The sequence below is a fragment of the Mesoplodon bidens genome (assembly GCF_964165515.1).
Source record: "Mesoplodon bidens genome assembly, chromosome: 15".
Classification (NCBI taxonomy): Eukaryota; Metazoa; Chordata; class Mammalia; order Artiodactyla; family Ziphiidae; genus Mesoplodon; species Mesoplodon bidens.
The window spans coordinates 63,787,872-63,803,643 of NC_138171.1; the positions used below are offsets into that span (position 1 = coordinate 63,787,872).

The 15,772-nt window shown below is 42.7% G+C and overlaps 1 protein-coding gene across 1 annotated transcript in view; it reads left to right on the forward strand.

Annotated features, from left to right (window-relative positions):
• Positions 1-15,772, forward strand: part of CREBBP (CREB binding lysine acetyltransferase) — a 135,043-nt gene that overhangs the window by 106,477 nt on the left and 12,794 nt on the right. Inside the window, exons 17-23 of the mRNA XM_081257023.1 lie at positions 651-769; positions 1,819-2,058; positions 2,850-2,938; positions 8,377-8,457; positions 10,041-10,097; positions 13,018-13,095; positions 13,423-13,490. Coding sequence (XP_081113149.1) covers positions 651-769; positions 1,819-2,058; positions 2,850-2,938; positions 8,377-8,457; positions 10,041-10,097; positions 13,018-13,095; positions 13,423-13,490 — 732 coding nt within the window. The remainder of the gene's footprint in view (positions 1-650; positions 770-1,818; positions 2,059-2,849; positions 2,939-8,376; positions 8,458-10,040; positions 10,098-13,017; positions 13,096-13,422; positions 13,491-15,772) is intronic.

A 15,772-nucleotide genomic window follows, 5' to 3' on the forward strand; every position in this document is an offset into this window, starting at 1 on the left:
TCCTGAATGTATTTGGCAGCCAGTGCATGTTCTTACATTGGTGACAGCAGAAGGCATTGTAGGAAATGGGTGGGCCAAGAGGTTGGAGACATGGGCACTAGTACATGTGCAAGGGGACAGTACACAGTACAGAACTTCTGGGGAAAATAAGAGAGCTACTTATTTTTGTGGCTCTCTTACTGTATACATTTATTTGTGAGGTTGTAATACAAAACCATGCCTTTCAGGTGATTTGAGTTTACTTCAGCCAAGGACGCAAAAGTTTCCTCAGGCGAGGAAAAGCCCCTTCCTGTGAAAATGGCTCTGTACCCACCCATTTGATCAATGAGGCAGATTAGAAAGTTAGCTTCGTTTTTTCTGTTCCAACCAAGTTTTGGCATTGGAAATCTTTTTGTTGAACAAGCAAACTTCTCAATATGGTATATCTGCCTCATGATGTGAATGCAGTTTTTAAAAACTCTAGTGTGACTGTGTTTTCAGAATCCCTGAATCGTAGCTTTAGAATGTCCATGGACTCCTGGAAGCTTCATGGCTGGGAGGGAAATGATACGGGCCTTCTCAGAAGTAGCCAGGCTTCCATTTGAAAAGTGACGGAGGAAGAGTCTGGGTGCCTTGTCAATAGCGTCGTTTCCTGTGCTTTTTAACTGCAGTCTTTAAGCCGGAGGAGTTGCGCCAGGCTCTGATGCCAACCCTAGAAGCGCTGTATCGACAGGATCCAGAGTCCCTACCTTTTCGGCAGCCTGTAGATCCCCAGCTCCTAGGAATTCCAGTAAGTTGATATCATAAAAACATTATAACTTTACCACTGTAATTCATGAGTATCCATGGTACTCATTTTACCTCTTAAAATTGGGTAAAATAAGATTTTTTCCCGAATATAAAAAAATATTTTCTGGGGCTTCCCTGGTGGCGCAGTGGTTGAGAGTCCGCCTGCCGATGCAGGGGACACGGGTTCGTGCCCCGGTCCAGGGGGATCCCACATGCCGCGGAGCGGCTGGGCCTGTGGGCCATGGCCTCTGGACCTGCACGTCCGGAGCCTGTGCTCTGCAACGGGAGAGGCCACAGCAGTGAGAGGCCCGCATACCGCAAAGAAAAAAAAAAAAAAATTCTGTCAAAACAATAATGCACCTTTATCTTACTGACTGAAATGTGTTTCCCCCCTGTTCCGTTAAGCCCCAGGGTCCATGGAAGGGGTGCAGTGAGATGGGGGGAGCACACCCTGGGGCGCACAGCCTCTGTAGCCTTGCTTTATATTTGGGTAAGACTTTGTCTACAGGAATGGATTTAAGTAATTGGTGAACATCACTTATAAAACACATGGGCCTCTCACTTTGAAACCCTGGGTGCTCTTGCAAAGGCCATGGTGACCCAACAGATTCTGTTTAGCAGTATTACTATTTTTGCTTTTGTGTTTGTGTTTGTCTTGGAATTTCATTTTGGTTGCTAGGACCAAGAATGAATCTCTAGAAAAACATATTGTCTGATAAATATGTTCACCATTTTAATTCGGTGGATCAAAATCTTATTTTTAAAATCTGACATTATAAGACATGTTTTATTAAATAAGTTTTTTAATATTATTTTTTCTTTAACTTTGCTTTTGAAGTAATTTGATCACACTTGACAATATTTATTATAATTTTAGATAATAAAATCAGAGGAAGATCAGAAGTTTTCTTTTCAAGTCCCATTTTTCACTATTAGAAATGGAAGTTATACTGGTACTTTCTTCAATTTTATTTTAAGATAAAGCTGCCAGATAAGATGGGCATTTGGAATTTGGGGGATATGCTAGACTGAGACCGTTTTGTCTTTCAGGATTATTTTGACATTGTGAAGAATCCCATGGACCTTTCCACCATCAAGCGGAAGCTGGATACAGGGCAGTACCAGGAACCCTGGCAGTATGTGGATGACGTCTGGCTCATGTTCAACAATGCCTGGCTCTACAATCGGAAGACATCCCGGGTCTATAAGTTCTGCAGTAAGCTCGCAGAGGTCTTTGAGCAAGAAATTGACCCTGTTATGCAATCCCTTGGATATTGCTGTGGACGCAAGGTACAGTTGAAACTTTTTCTGGAAAATGAACTACCCTTGTTAATCCAGCCAAAAAGAGTATTATGATGATACGATAAACTCAATATTTTGGCCACACCTGTGTACTGAGAAGAACCCAGATGGAGTCTGGTCTCTTGTAAAACAGTTGATTGAAGCTAGAGGTGCTTATGGGGGAAGGCCTTGGATTAAGCATTCCTGGCTGCCCCAGTGTCCATTCATCTATCTGTAATAAATGTCTCTCAGACACTAGGGACTTCCCTGGTGGCGCAGTGGTTAAGAATCCGCCTGCCAGTGCAGGGGACACGGGTTCGAGCCCTGGTCTGGGAAGATCCCACATGCCGCAGAGCAATTATGCCCGTGCACCACAACTACTGAGCCTGCGTTCTAGAGCCCATGAACCACAACTACTGAGCCCGTGTGCCACAACTACTGAAGCCTGCGCGCCTAGAACCCGTGCTCCATAACAAGAGAAGCCACTGCAGTGAGAAGCCCGCACAACTCAATGAAGAGTAGGCCCCACTCGCCGCAACCAGAGAAAAAGCCCACACGCAGCAACGAAAAACCCAAGGCAGCCATAAATAAATAAATTAATTTTTTTTAAAAAAGTCTCTCAGACACTAATTCTATCCTATTGTATCCAGAAATGTCTTTAAATAGATGTGAGAATCATTAGAAGACTATCCAGTATACTAACAAATAATTTACTAGCTAAATCTAACTCCATATTGGACAGAACATTGCATGGCAGTAAATGGGATATATTTTTAGTATTTTCTCCTTTGTTTTTGCAGTATGAGTTTTCCCCACAGACTTTGTGCTGCTACGGGAAGCAGCTGTGTACAATTCCTCGCGATGCTGCCTACTACAGCTATCAGAATAGGTAAGCCTTGAGCAGTTTCTTGAATCATGGGACAAAAAGAAGGTCTTAGGACGAGGCATGCTCGTCTGATTGTAGCTTGGGTACATTTCATTATTTCTCTCCTGAAGTTTCCGTTAAAAGGGCTAAAATTTCATTGTTTCTCACTCAGGTAGGCCCATGGTGTCTTAACTTAAAAGCATGCTTGTATAGTATAAAATTTTAAGCTCAAAACTGCTTGCTGCACTAGTTAGATCAGGTACATGTGTTAAGCCAAAATGTAACCCATATGAGAAAGAGTCTGAAGTGGAGAGTAACTCTAACAAAGGTTGACTGCCTTTTTTAAGATAATAAAGTTGAAACATTGTATTTTACCAATGTGTGTGTAAATATTTGCCTAGCTAATTTGGCCTGGACAGTCTGATGGAAAGACTTGTGTTTGCTCTAATTCATTTAAAAATTTTAAACCATAGACTTTTTCTTTTTAATCGGTAGCACAGTAAGAATGAGATTGGTATTTTCATTGAGTTTAAGAATGACTCCCTTCATGAGGTGGCCTTTTTGGAGTTAGTGAGTGGTGGGTATGCTTTTGAAGTATTTGCTATTCTCTTGAAATGTGGAGATGGCTAAAGAATAGATCTCCTATCTTAAGTAGAGGAAGAATGAAAATAATTTTTGTTGTTGATTCCCTTACCTAATTACAACTTCCTGGTTTGGGGGGTTGTTTTGAAAATTAAGCTATTTTGTATCCATTGCTTTAAGTGACTACATGTTGCCATAGCATGAGGGCATCCTACCTTGAAACATAGGTTGTAATTCTTTGTCAAGTTCAGTTACACTGCCTCCATTCTATGAATTGGCAACTAAATTCTTTATGTGACCAAGATGAGGCTTCATGCCTGTTCTTTGTTTCTAGGTTCAAGTATTAAATGTCAGCTTTAGGGTTTGATGTTTTGATTATTTTTATCTTGTTTGCTTATAGTAATTACATAAGTTCTAATACTTTGAAGAAGATAGGTTTTTATTTTTTCAAAGGTACATGCAGAGGCCTGAATAATTTGGAATTTTGCAGTTACTTTTCTTCCAATTATGTTTTTTTTAATTATTTTAATTTTTAAAAAATATCTAGGGAATTCCCTGGCGGTCCAGTGGTTAGGACTCAGCACTTTCACTGCGATGGCCTGGGTTCAATCCCTGGTTGGGGAACTAAAATCCTGCAAGCCATGCAGTGTGGCCAAAAAAATTAAAATTAAAAAAATAATTTAAAAAAAACATATTCAAGGTAATTAACGACTCCCATCAAAATCCTATTTTTTAAAAAAAAGAACTGTTGACCTAAAAATATCTTAAGACAAGATTTCTAAGCCTTGTCCAGCTCACTTATCCTAGTGAAATGCTGGTTTGAGGGGAAAGATGGGTGTCCCTGGACAGGCACCTCTACTGGAAGTGCAGCCAGCACAACTGTCCTGCTGAAAATATTTTAACATTTGGAATTCATTTTCTGTCTTAGCATGCTCTTCTATTGATAGAAGCATTTTAAAACTAAAAGTTTGAAATGATACTGTGGCCCAAATGGAATCTTTCCTATAGTGACAAGTGTTGTTCTGGAGGTTCTGGCCCCTCCATTTACAGTTTTAGCCCCATGATCTTTTGCACATTCTGTAATGTATCAAGCTTAACCTTCTTGTCCATGACATGGGCATAGTAACACCTTTCCTGACACCCTTAGTTGTCAGTCTCCAATAAGACAATGCTTTGGAAACTGTTAGGTGCAAAATACAGCTATGAAATTTTAAGAGAACAGGTTAAAATTAACTATACCCTGAAAAATGCCCCCACTGCTAAGTGCCCAACACAGTTTGGGTCTAGAAGGAAGAGCAGACAGCAGATTGCTTGCCATCATCTCTTAAGTTTGGGGGCCTTTTCATTGTTGCTTTTCACTGTTCCTGGGTCCTTTGGACCCTGCCTCGGCTGATTTGCATAGATTTTGGCTGTATTGCACTTGAGAGCAATTCAAGTTCGATAGAATGGATGGCATCAGTGTGCACTACTGCCTCCTCAAGAGGAGGTTGTTGATAGGGTGCAAACAAAGGATTGTTTTGAAAGTTCTGAAATGTCCAATATTACTTATATATAGGACTTAATTTTTATTGAGCAAAAGTAATATATTTTCCTTAAGAGTAGAAACGTAAATAAAGGAGTTCTCTTTTATGCATAATACATTTTAAGAGTGTGAGCATATACTGCTCAACCGAATCTCACAAGGTGTGCTTCCTGGAATACAGAACTGGAAGAGGTACCACGTTGTGAGTCTGTGAAAGCAGTGGTCTAATTCTGCAATGGACATTTCAACTTACATTTTCATTCTCAACCTTGACTGTTTATGAACACCATGGTGTTCTTTTGAATAATTGTTTTGGTAGTTATAGTCCTAAACTGGGCACTTAGAATAGGAAATTCTACAGACCGTTTAAACAAGTGAAACTAATAGATAAGCTAGTATATGGTTACATTTTCACTTGTTTCCACACTTTGAAATTTTGAAAGTAAGTCATGTTGGCAAAACTGTTCTATAACTTTAACAGTTTATTATCGATAGATAAGAATAGATATTATCTATTATCCGAGTTATTTATATATACTGATATGGTACTTACAACAATCTGCATTTGAAAATTTACTCCATACATTAAATTACCCTTACAGATGAACTCTGCAGCTACATTGTGCTAACTTTAGGTACCCAGATGTACATCATCATCAGATTATGTGAAGTGTTTCTCCTTTATAATTCCATATTCATCAAACTGCTTCCTTCACGTAAGGCAGAAGGTCATCTAGGCTCTTATGGTTGAAAAGTGAATCTCTGAACCATTGTGCATTTCCAAGATGAATAAAGTTTGGACTAGGTATAAGGTAGGGGCAAGTCTCACATTAACATCTGTCACCCACTGATTGATTACCAGAGTGGTTTCAGCCTACTTGACTAGATGGGTGGGCTGTCATCATATCAGAAGGGAGCTAAAGGGAGGCCGGGGCCCCTCCCTTTCCCCTTACACCTAAACAGGTTCGATTCTCTGACATCTCTGGCCTTGCTCTGGGACAGACATACTGTCCCTCCCAGTTTCTGACCCTGAGGTTCTTGGGAATGGAAGTTAGTTATACACAGAGGGCGTAGGTTTCCGCAGCCACCCCAGGGGCTGCCATTCAGCCATCAGTGCTTCACTCTGGGCCAGTTTCCTCCAGTGGAAAATGATGGGTTTATGATTCTTGTTCCCCAGATGTTGCTAGGCTTGATGTCCTGCTTGAATAAAAGCTAAGAGTTTAGTTTTTCCAGGATTTTAAAACGGTTTAGACTCACATGTAATTACCGTGGCAATTTCATTTCACAGTGTGTTCCGTAGTCCTCTTTGAGCTAGCCCACAGTGGCTGAGTTTGATCATAATAAATTGGAACACTTTCATTCATTTTTTAAAAGGAAGCAATTTGGCGTTGAAGGGGTATCTTTTTTTTGCATATTGTTCTGATTGCTGCTTAATTGGTTTATAGTTTGTATAGTATAATTCTTTCTTGCCAGTGATGATCATGCCCTTCTACACATGGAAATTCCTTTTAGTACATGATTTCAAGCCTCCATAAAAATATTTACAAAATAGTGAATAGCCAGAATATTACTCTAGTTCATTCAGAGAAAGAGATAAGTATTTTTAAAAACAGCAGTGTTAACCTGTTTGTTCCTGGTCGTTTTTAATCTTGGCAGACTTTGTTGATTGAATTAAGTCTAAATAAACTGGTCCCAGCAAGAAACTCTTATTAATCCAGTTGCTACACACAGTGAATCTGTCGTGTTCCTCATCAACAGATCTGAAAAATTGAATAATCTTGAGATGTGTGCATGCTCTAAAGTTTTATACTTTTAATTCACTATGTGTGTTTAGTCAGTGAAATATAGCAGACAGAATGCTCAATGTGTTTAATTAAGATTAGAATTAGAACTTGTGGGGACCTATTTTAGTGGTAATGAAGACAAACTGGCCAGGCAGTGGCCTGAATCTCAGTTGTTTGTAGCCGTGCGTGCATGTGTGTTTGTGTGCGTGTGTGTCTGTGTCTGTGTGTAGCTGCAAGCTGCCGCATCTCCTTCTGCCCATGTGGTTCAGTGTGGCGCTCCAAGTCTCGTCACAGTGTCTTTAACACTAATCCTCTTGGCATCTTGTAGATGTAGTTTTGAGCACTAAAACCGCATTTTGTTGTGCTGCCGTCGTACCTTATACTCATCCCTTTTGCTTGTGTAATTCACCTCATTCGGCTTGTTTACTTCTACAGTATTCCTTTGTGCCCATCTTGTTTATGCAGCATCAGCCTGCATTTTTGTTGATTTCTCATTTATGTCCTTTCCAAACATTTTAACTGTTCTTATTTGATAGCTTGAGCCCAGGCTCTATACTATAAGAAATTGGGGTGATGGATAATTTCTCAAATGCAGATTGTGCTTTAAATATTAAGTCTCTAAATTTGCTTAACTTGGATTGTCCCCAAGTTAGAGAAATCACTGAGTATCTCAGATTGGTGAATGATTGGTCCCAATACCAAAAAGTTTAAATTGAAGCTTAGAATTGAATTTTAAGACTGTTCATGGATTTACATATATTGTATTGTTCATACAATATATCACAGTTTTTCTCTGTATATTCTTACTGATAAATGGCTGGAAAGTCTTTGACCCCGATTGCATTTCTGTTAAATGTTTGTCTAGAATATGGATTTGGTTTCATTTCTATTGTAACCCAATTAACTGAGTGATTAACATGTGAAAAACAACAGGAGAAAATTAAAACCAGTTCTGAGTGCTCAACATTTTCATACCTTTAAAGATCTGGCTTAATACCGGAAATAAAATCTATGAATTGCTGTCAAGCATAAATTTTCCATTTTGAAAAAAAGCTATTTCAGTTTAAATTGCTTTTTTAAGGCCTTTTGTCAGATTGTTTTATTCAAAGTAAATTTTTTCCATCTCAAAACCTGTAGTTATATTTGGTTTTCTCTAAGTAATAACAAAATCCAAACTCCTAAAATTAGGCTCCTTGCAATTCTAGTATTAACAACTGCTTGAAAACATTTGCATCTTGGAGCTGGACGAACCCGTTGTTAGTGATGATGGCCTGGGATGTGTGCAATGAGACCGAATGCTAATCAATGCTTTGCCTTGGCTTTCTGCTCTGTGTTGTCTTGGTGTTTGCGTCTTACCTTTATGTCTGTGCTATTTGTTCCCTCCCCTGTTCTCTAATCCTGCCCTTCCCCACCTGCCCCTGTTCCTTTCATTGTCCTCACTGACCCATCAATCAACCAACAACGCCCCCCCTTCGTCGTGGTGATCTGCCCTGCTCTGATTGGTGGCTTCGTTGCTTGGGTGGCTGTGTGTTATGATGGACCAGTTCACCCAAGTATGGCCTTCTTGCTGACAGGTATCATTTCTGTGAGAAGTGTTTCACAGAGATCCAGGGGGAGAATGTTACCCTGGGTGACGACCCTTCACAACCCCAGACGTAAGTACCATCCTGTCATTTCTCTCGGGGGTGACTCTGAATTGTTGTTTTGTTCTCATCCGTGATTAAAAGGGAAGCACCACTGCCACCCACTGTGACTTTTCTGTAGTGTATCTTTCATATTACTTATACCCACATTCATATTTTACAATGTAGCTGTTGTAGCTGAATCCCAGCGCCACTTGCACATTCTTCCCTCTGCTTGAGACCGTGATGCTGTAGCCCCCACTGCAGTTCAGTGGTCTCTCTTGACCTTGCTCTATCTCTTCTTCTAAAACACTTGCTTTTTCCTAGTGGCTGTCAACTTCCATTTGGGAAGATTGTAAATTTTCAGTTACACCTAAGAAACCAGGTAACCCTAGTCACAGAACTAACTGGCAGTAGCAAAAATGAGTCTTGCGTGTATACCCCGTCTGTAGCATTTAGTTGATCTTCCACTGAAACCTCTGTCCTTTAAGTTGCAGAGGTAACAGAACCCAGGTGGTGAGACCCCAGCGAGTACCTGTATCTCCTTCCTCTCTGGAGGTTGGACTCTTGCTCACAGCTCCAGCATGGACAGGCATGAGTTAGTTCGTTCATTCCCTCACTGAGTTCACCATTTCCTCCCTGATGCTTATCCTCTGATGGAGTTACTTTTGATAGGCAAATGGCCAGAATGTGGTGAGAAAAAAGCAAAAGCAAATCCACAGATTGGATGGTCAACTCATTTACATGCTGGAGATACCTAAAAACCTGCCAGCCACCATAGCTGCCTAGGACTACCAGCGTTTTGTGGTCTTTCTTTTCTCCTGACTCTGCCATGATTCCTGCCACTCTGGGAAGTCTACTGTGTGACTATCCCCCCAAAGGCAAAAAGGCTTCCCACCGAAGCAGTTTCCAGCACTGTGGGACACTTACTCTGCAACTCAAGTTTACTTTATTCAATCGCACAACAAGCCATACCCACCTGTAAGATACATAAACCAAAATGACAGAAATTTTACATATTCAATTTTTCTATCCCCTGTCAATTTAATTCTTTAGTCCAATTGTGTGATTAATAATTGGATTGTATAATTCTGTGAATCAAGTAATTCACATATACATATATAAAAGTACCACAAAAATGAAATACTCAGCCCTTTAAGAATAAGTAAAATATAAAATATCCCCAAGTACATGCTGACTTGTGTCAGTGAAGGAATATTGTAATTAGAAGAATTGATAATACCAGTGTTGGTCAAATTCAGCAGTCATTCACCGTATAGATTTGATTGGAAATTAACAGGTTTTAATCTCAACATAATTTTGCCACTGTATTTTGACTAGCCTTAAATTAAATCTTGTAATAAGTGCTGATGATAGTTTGGAGGAAATATTCCAAGGAAGGCAGAGAAAAATAAAAGGTAGTGCTTTCTATAGAATTAAATGTTGTATGTTCATGCCATTAGTACATCTACTTGAGATTTCAGCTGACCATCATTTTACTTTTTATGTGAAGAACTAGTTACAGAATAATATCCCAGAGACCCTATAGTTTATACTCAACAGATAAATTTAGTTAATTAACATTTTTCCTTTCCCCCCCTCCCCAAAAAAACAAGGACAATTTCAAAGGATCAGTTTGAAAAGAAGAAAAATGATACCTTAGATCCTGAACCGTGAGTATACAGCTATTTTCTTTCTGACTTTTAGGTTTTAGTTTCAGATGAGGAAAGTTCCTCCTTATTGTTGGGTTGTGGGAGAAGACACTGGAAATAAATATACTACCCTGGGTGGAATTTTTTGTGTGAAGTTATTTCAGATGTGGATTCTGTTTTAACTCACACAAAAGATGTATGTCTCTGTAGCATGCTGTCCAGCTACTGAATTTTAACACCCTTTAATGTAAGATTAGATGGATGTTTTGGCTCTATTAGAATCTCTGTAATAAGTTTGTCATTGTTGTCTTTAAGAAGCCATTTAGTGTGAATCTTTAGAGACTAAAGGTAGGAATATTTGGTGGAGGGGTGCTAGTATCATTTAAAGGGAAATTTCAGAAAGAAAAAGTCTTAAAAACCACTTTTTAAAAATAAATAATGAGAAGCCCAGTGTTGTATGTTCTTGTCACCATCTTTGGTATGGTATATTTTCAAAGGTTGTTGTCAGATACTTTGCTTTCCTCCAGTGATCAGTGAGAATACTCAGTATGTAAATTTTGCTTTGTAATAACCCCTTAAAGAGGCCTCAGAGCGCCTTCCATGTGGCTCCTCCCCGGTCCTCAAAGCCGAGTCCTGAAGGCACCCCAGTGTGTGGAGATGCCCATTTTGTTCTGTCACTGTGGTGAACGCCCGTCCAGGGTTGCTTGGTGAGCACAGGCTCCAGCACTGTTGGGAGTTTGGTAAATGTGGCTGTGGTGCATCCAGAGCTGAGAAACACATTCTCCCCTCCCTTGGCTCAACTTCCCAGCTTCCAGCGGAAGACACAGACTCCACTTCCCATTGAGAGCTGACTTAGTCTCTCCTGCCAGCTGTGCCCGGGTGGGGTTGCAGGGGGAGCACGTTGATTACTTAGCAAAGCGCCTGGTGCATGAGGAGGCTGCTCCCTGTCTCTTTAGTCTCTTTAGTGTCAGTGGATTGTTTGTCCTGACTAGCCGTCTCCCTGTTCACATTGTGTGCTCCCTGACAGTTTTCCCGTTTCCCTGTGATTTATATTCAGTTTTTAAATTTTTTAAATTTTATTTATTTTGTTTTTAAATATTTATTTATTTATTTAGTCGTGCTGGGTCTTAGTTGTGGCAGGTGATCGCCTTAGTTTGTGGCTTGCGGACTCCTTAGTTGCAGCTCGTGGGCTCCTTATTTGTGGCATGCAAACTCTTAGTTGCAGCATGCGTGTGGGATCTAGTTTCCTGACCAGGGATTGAACCCGGGCCGCCTGCATTGGGAGTGTGGAGTCTTAACCACTGAGCAACCAGGGAAGTCCCCCCAAATTTTTGTTTTATACTGGAGTATTTACAATGTTATGTTAGTTGCTATACTCACTTTTCAGTTTCAGAATACGTTACATTGAAGCAGTAGTTGCCAGGCAGTGGGGAAGACACAGATGAATAAAGGGGGCCTGTCCTCCAGCCGTTTGTCTTCCAGTAGGACAGACGGATCATAGCACAGGCAGCAGGAGGCAGTAAGGTAGTCCAGAGTGGGGGACCCTGGCCCAGTGGAGAAGGTGACACTCATTTGGAAGCAGGTGTTGGGGGTGGTGGGCAGAGCATTCTAGACACAAAGACATAAAAGGACATGGGATGTTCAGTAGCACTGCAGGTGAGCTCAAGTGCAGGGCATGTAGGGAGCGTGGATGGAGCCCCATAGGACAAGGGGGCAGAGGGTGCTGGATTCCCTCCTGTGTGTGCTGGGAAGGGCAGCAGCTGGGGCAGGACAGCAGAGAGCACTGAGGATGGCCGACGAGGGTTGCTGCCATTCTGCACAGTCTGCCTGTGTGTGTTCTTTTCTCCTCCGACAGAGCAGGGACAGAGAAGCTGGATTGGGCTCGATCTGTGGTGGAAGGCTTGCTCAGCAAGGGCAGTAGGATGGTCAGGGGCCGGGGACTCGAGCAGCAGTAATGAGAGCAGGCGTCAGGTTACAGGGACCGGCATGTAGCATGACAGGAAGAGCCAGGACCCAGGACCGTTTGGAGAAATGTGGTACTTTCTAGCCCCTCAGCCTTCCACAGGGTATAAGTTGTGGTAGCTTTGAGGGCATGGCTGAAAAAATAGGTTTTGACCTTCAAGCATGTTGGCGATTAAGTTTCCTAGGTGAGGTGACAGGGCCCAGGTGAGCTATGGCGGAAGCTGTGCAGAGGGCAGGTGGCGTGGTGCATCCCAACTTCTCTAGTGTTTACTTTAAGAAAGGCCGTCATTTCCCACCCTTGTAACTGACTCAGCAGACGTTTCCTGCGCCTGGGCTTAAGAACAAGGGTTTGTAACACTGACGGTATTGTTCTCTGTTATTTAAGTCCATTTAGTCATGTGCAGTCATCTAGAGCAAGCACTGGTCTTGAAAATCTGTAGTAATATCAGAAATACTGACCTGCAAAATAGGCCTTCGTCATAACAATTTTTAGAAATAAATTTTCACTTCCGGTTACAAAGCAGATTGGGAGAAGAGAGGAAAGAGGCATTTGTGCAAAGAAAGGGAGAAAGTCAGTCTTTCCTACAGAAAATATCATACTGATGCATTTTAAAAAATATGACTGGGCTTCCCTGGTGGCGCAGTGGTTGAGAGTCCGCCTGCCGATGCAGGGGATACGGGTTCGTGCCCCGGTCTGGGAAGATCCCACATGCCGCGGAGAGGCTGGGCCCGTGAGCCATGGCCGCTGGGCCTGCGCGTCCGGAGCCTGTGCTCCGCAATGGGGGAGGCCACAACAGTGAGAGGCCCGCGTACAGCAAAAAAAAAAAAAAAAATGACTCAATTAGTCAAGAGATGCATTAATGCTGCAGATTCTTGAAGTCATCAAGGGGACGAGGTGTGAGCACACCACACGGGCTCTGTAGACGCTCCATTATGTATGTGGCTCCGTGTGTCACAGTGCACTTTCTTTGTCTTCTAGTTTTGTTGATTGCAAGGAGTGTGGCCGGAAGATGCATCAGATTTGTGTTCTCCACTATGATATCATTTGGCCTTCAGGGTGAGTAATTTCCTGGTGATTTCCTGTGATCTCGGGAAAGGGAAAGCAGTTAGGCACAGAGTAGAGGGGAGGATGCTGGCTGCTACTGCGTTTCATTCATTGTTGTCAGCAAGAATCCGGCAATTAGATGGATGGCAGTTTGTTCTAAATTTAAGTCTTAAGTGTTTGCCCGCTTTGGGAATTGTAGAATCAAAGCAGTCTGCCTCTTCACTTTTGTATAATGATGCGATTTTAATTGCCAACGAAGTATTTTAATGCTGCATTTCACTGGTTTGGCAACATATACTGTTTTATATAATCTGATCACACCCATTATTTTTTTTGCAGCTTTGTGTGCGACAACTGCTTGAAGAAAACGGGCAGAACTCGTAAAGAAAACAAATTCAGTGCTAAGAGTAAGTTGTGGAAGGGTTTTTGTATTTTTTTGTCTTACCCTTGAAGAGAATCATTTGCCTTGATCTTTATATGAAAGTCAGCTTTATGATCAGTCTGTGTTTTAGATGAAAGTCTAGAAACTTTCATCTAAAACACATATAGTAAACTTTGTGAATTCTGGGAGAGAAAATCTGTCAGCAGATCTTTCTCAAGTAGCTTAGAAATAACACACACACATCCTGGGCATGCTCAGCCCTGGGCACCTGCGGGGGCGGCTGTTTGCCCATCAATAGGTGTGGGCCCTGCTGTTGTGAAGAGTGACCCTCTGGGGCCCTCTGGGAATCAGCCAACATCACCAGGACTGGCAGGAGCCTGGTCTGCACGAGGGCTGGTTGGGTGTGTCGCTGCCGCATTGGGAGCGGCTGCTCGTGTCTGCGAGGAGCAGAGAGCGCCCTCTTGCTACAGGAGTGACTTCTCATAGGTAGTCTTCCCTTTGTTAGAGATGACACGTTTCAGAAGTGTACAGTGTGTCGTCTTTGTCAACTCGGCTGCTGCTCTCACTTCTCTCCAGTAGGACAGGCAACTAGGCACACCACTTAGGGCTCCCCAGCAAGAGCCGGGCCACCTGAGGAGCTGGAGTAGAAGAGAGATGGGATGGAGGGAGAGGTCTGTGGGCAGGAGGGAAGGGTGGCAGGTAAGGAAGAAGCCCCTCTGAAGCCTTCCAAGTCAGCGTTAGTTCACGTTCAAACTGTGTCATTACCAAAATCCACAGTTATCCTATCACTTAAACTCACTCTTATAAAATCTTTTGAAATATTGATGAATTCACCAGCTATTATAATATTTCTCTTTAGGTCAGGGTTTCTATACTGACATTTGGGCCAGAAACGTCTTTGTTATGGGGGCTCTCTTGTGCTTAATTAGAATTTTAGCAGCAGGCTGCTGCCCACTAAATGCTGGTAACACTCCCCGCCACCCCCACCCCCCCCATGAATGGTGGCCGTCAGAAATGTCTTCATACATTACCAGATGTCCTGGGTTGGGGGCGTGCAGGTGAGAACCCCTACTTTAAAGGATCCATTCTGAGTGATGTCACTAAAGCAGTCAGCTACTTAGAATCAATCTCCTGGGCCAGAGCTTTGGTGACCAAAACAGAAGTTGCCAGGAGAGCTAGGCTTCAAGAGAAGAGCAGTTGCAGCCAGAAGAGAGAGGGGTAGAGGTGGGGGGGCGGGGTAGGAGAACCTGAGAGCTGGCTCAGCCCCCACCCTCCCCTAGTGTCCAGAGAATGGTGGAGAGGGATATGTGGACCTTTGGCAAATGAGCTTCAAAGATGTAGAACCTTCACTTACAGAAAAGGACCTTAGAGGTGGTGTGTCTCCCCCGGGTTTTTGATTTGAATGTGTATTAGCATCATCTTTGCAAGTGTCTGTCGGTCACAAAAGAGAGGTTGCTTCATTTGCACTGACTTAGTGCAGTGGGCCCTTCGTGTCCACGCATGTGGGACCTGTGGGTACAGAGGGCCTTCTGTACTGCACCATTGTATGTCAGGAACTTCAGCATCCTTGGATTTTGGTGTCTGAGGGGTTCCTGGAACCAGTCCCCTGTGGGTGCAGAGGGACGACTGCATTGAAAATATCTTCCAGCTGCTGGTTAGAGAGTGATACTAAACAACTGACTCTCCACCTAAAACCACCTCCCCATTAACGCCACATGCACAACGCAACTCGGGTGGCTAAAGGGGCGAAAAGTAACAACTACAAATGCTTTGGAGGTCAGAATAAGAGAGTGTTTTTACTGTGTTCAGTTATGAACAACCTTCCTAAAAAAGATAGAGCCCAGAGGTCAGAAAGCAAAAGGCTGAAGGATTTGATCACATAAAGGGAAATATAAGGCTCCCATCATGCACCATGGCCAAAAATATACATGGTGGGGTACAATTTAAAATGTCCATTTTTAGACTCAGCAGTTCCACTTTGACGCATGTCTCCTACAAAGATATTTGCTCATGTGCCTAAAGGCATGTACAGGGCCGTCCGCTGCAGCACGATGGGCTGTGGGGAGTGGAAACGGGAACCTAAACTAAAGCACATGGCCACCCTGTGGGAAGCCCGAGGCACCATCACAGTGAGGGTGGCCTGGGCCCTGCTGTCCAGTGGGAGGGGCTGCTGCAGAAATGTCTGCCCTCAGTGCCTGAACTTGCTGGTCTGGAGGACACCTCTGCATGGCACCGCAGCATGAGAACAGCCCTTCTTTCCCCAGTACTGAGTCTCTGAGCACATGCTGGCTGCTCTCCAGGTTTTTC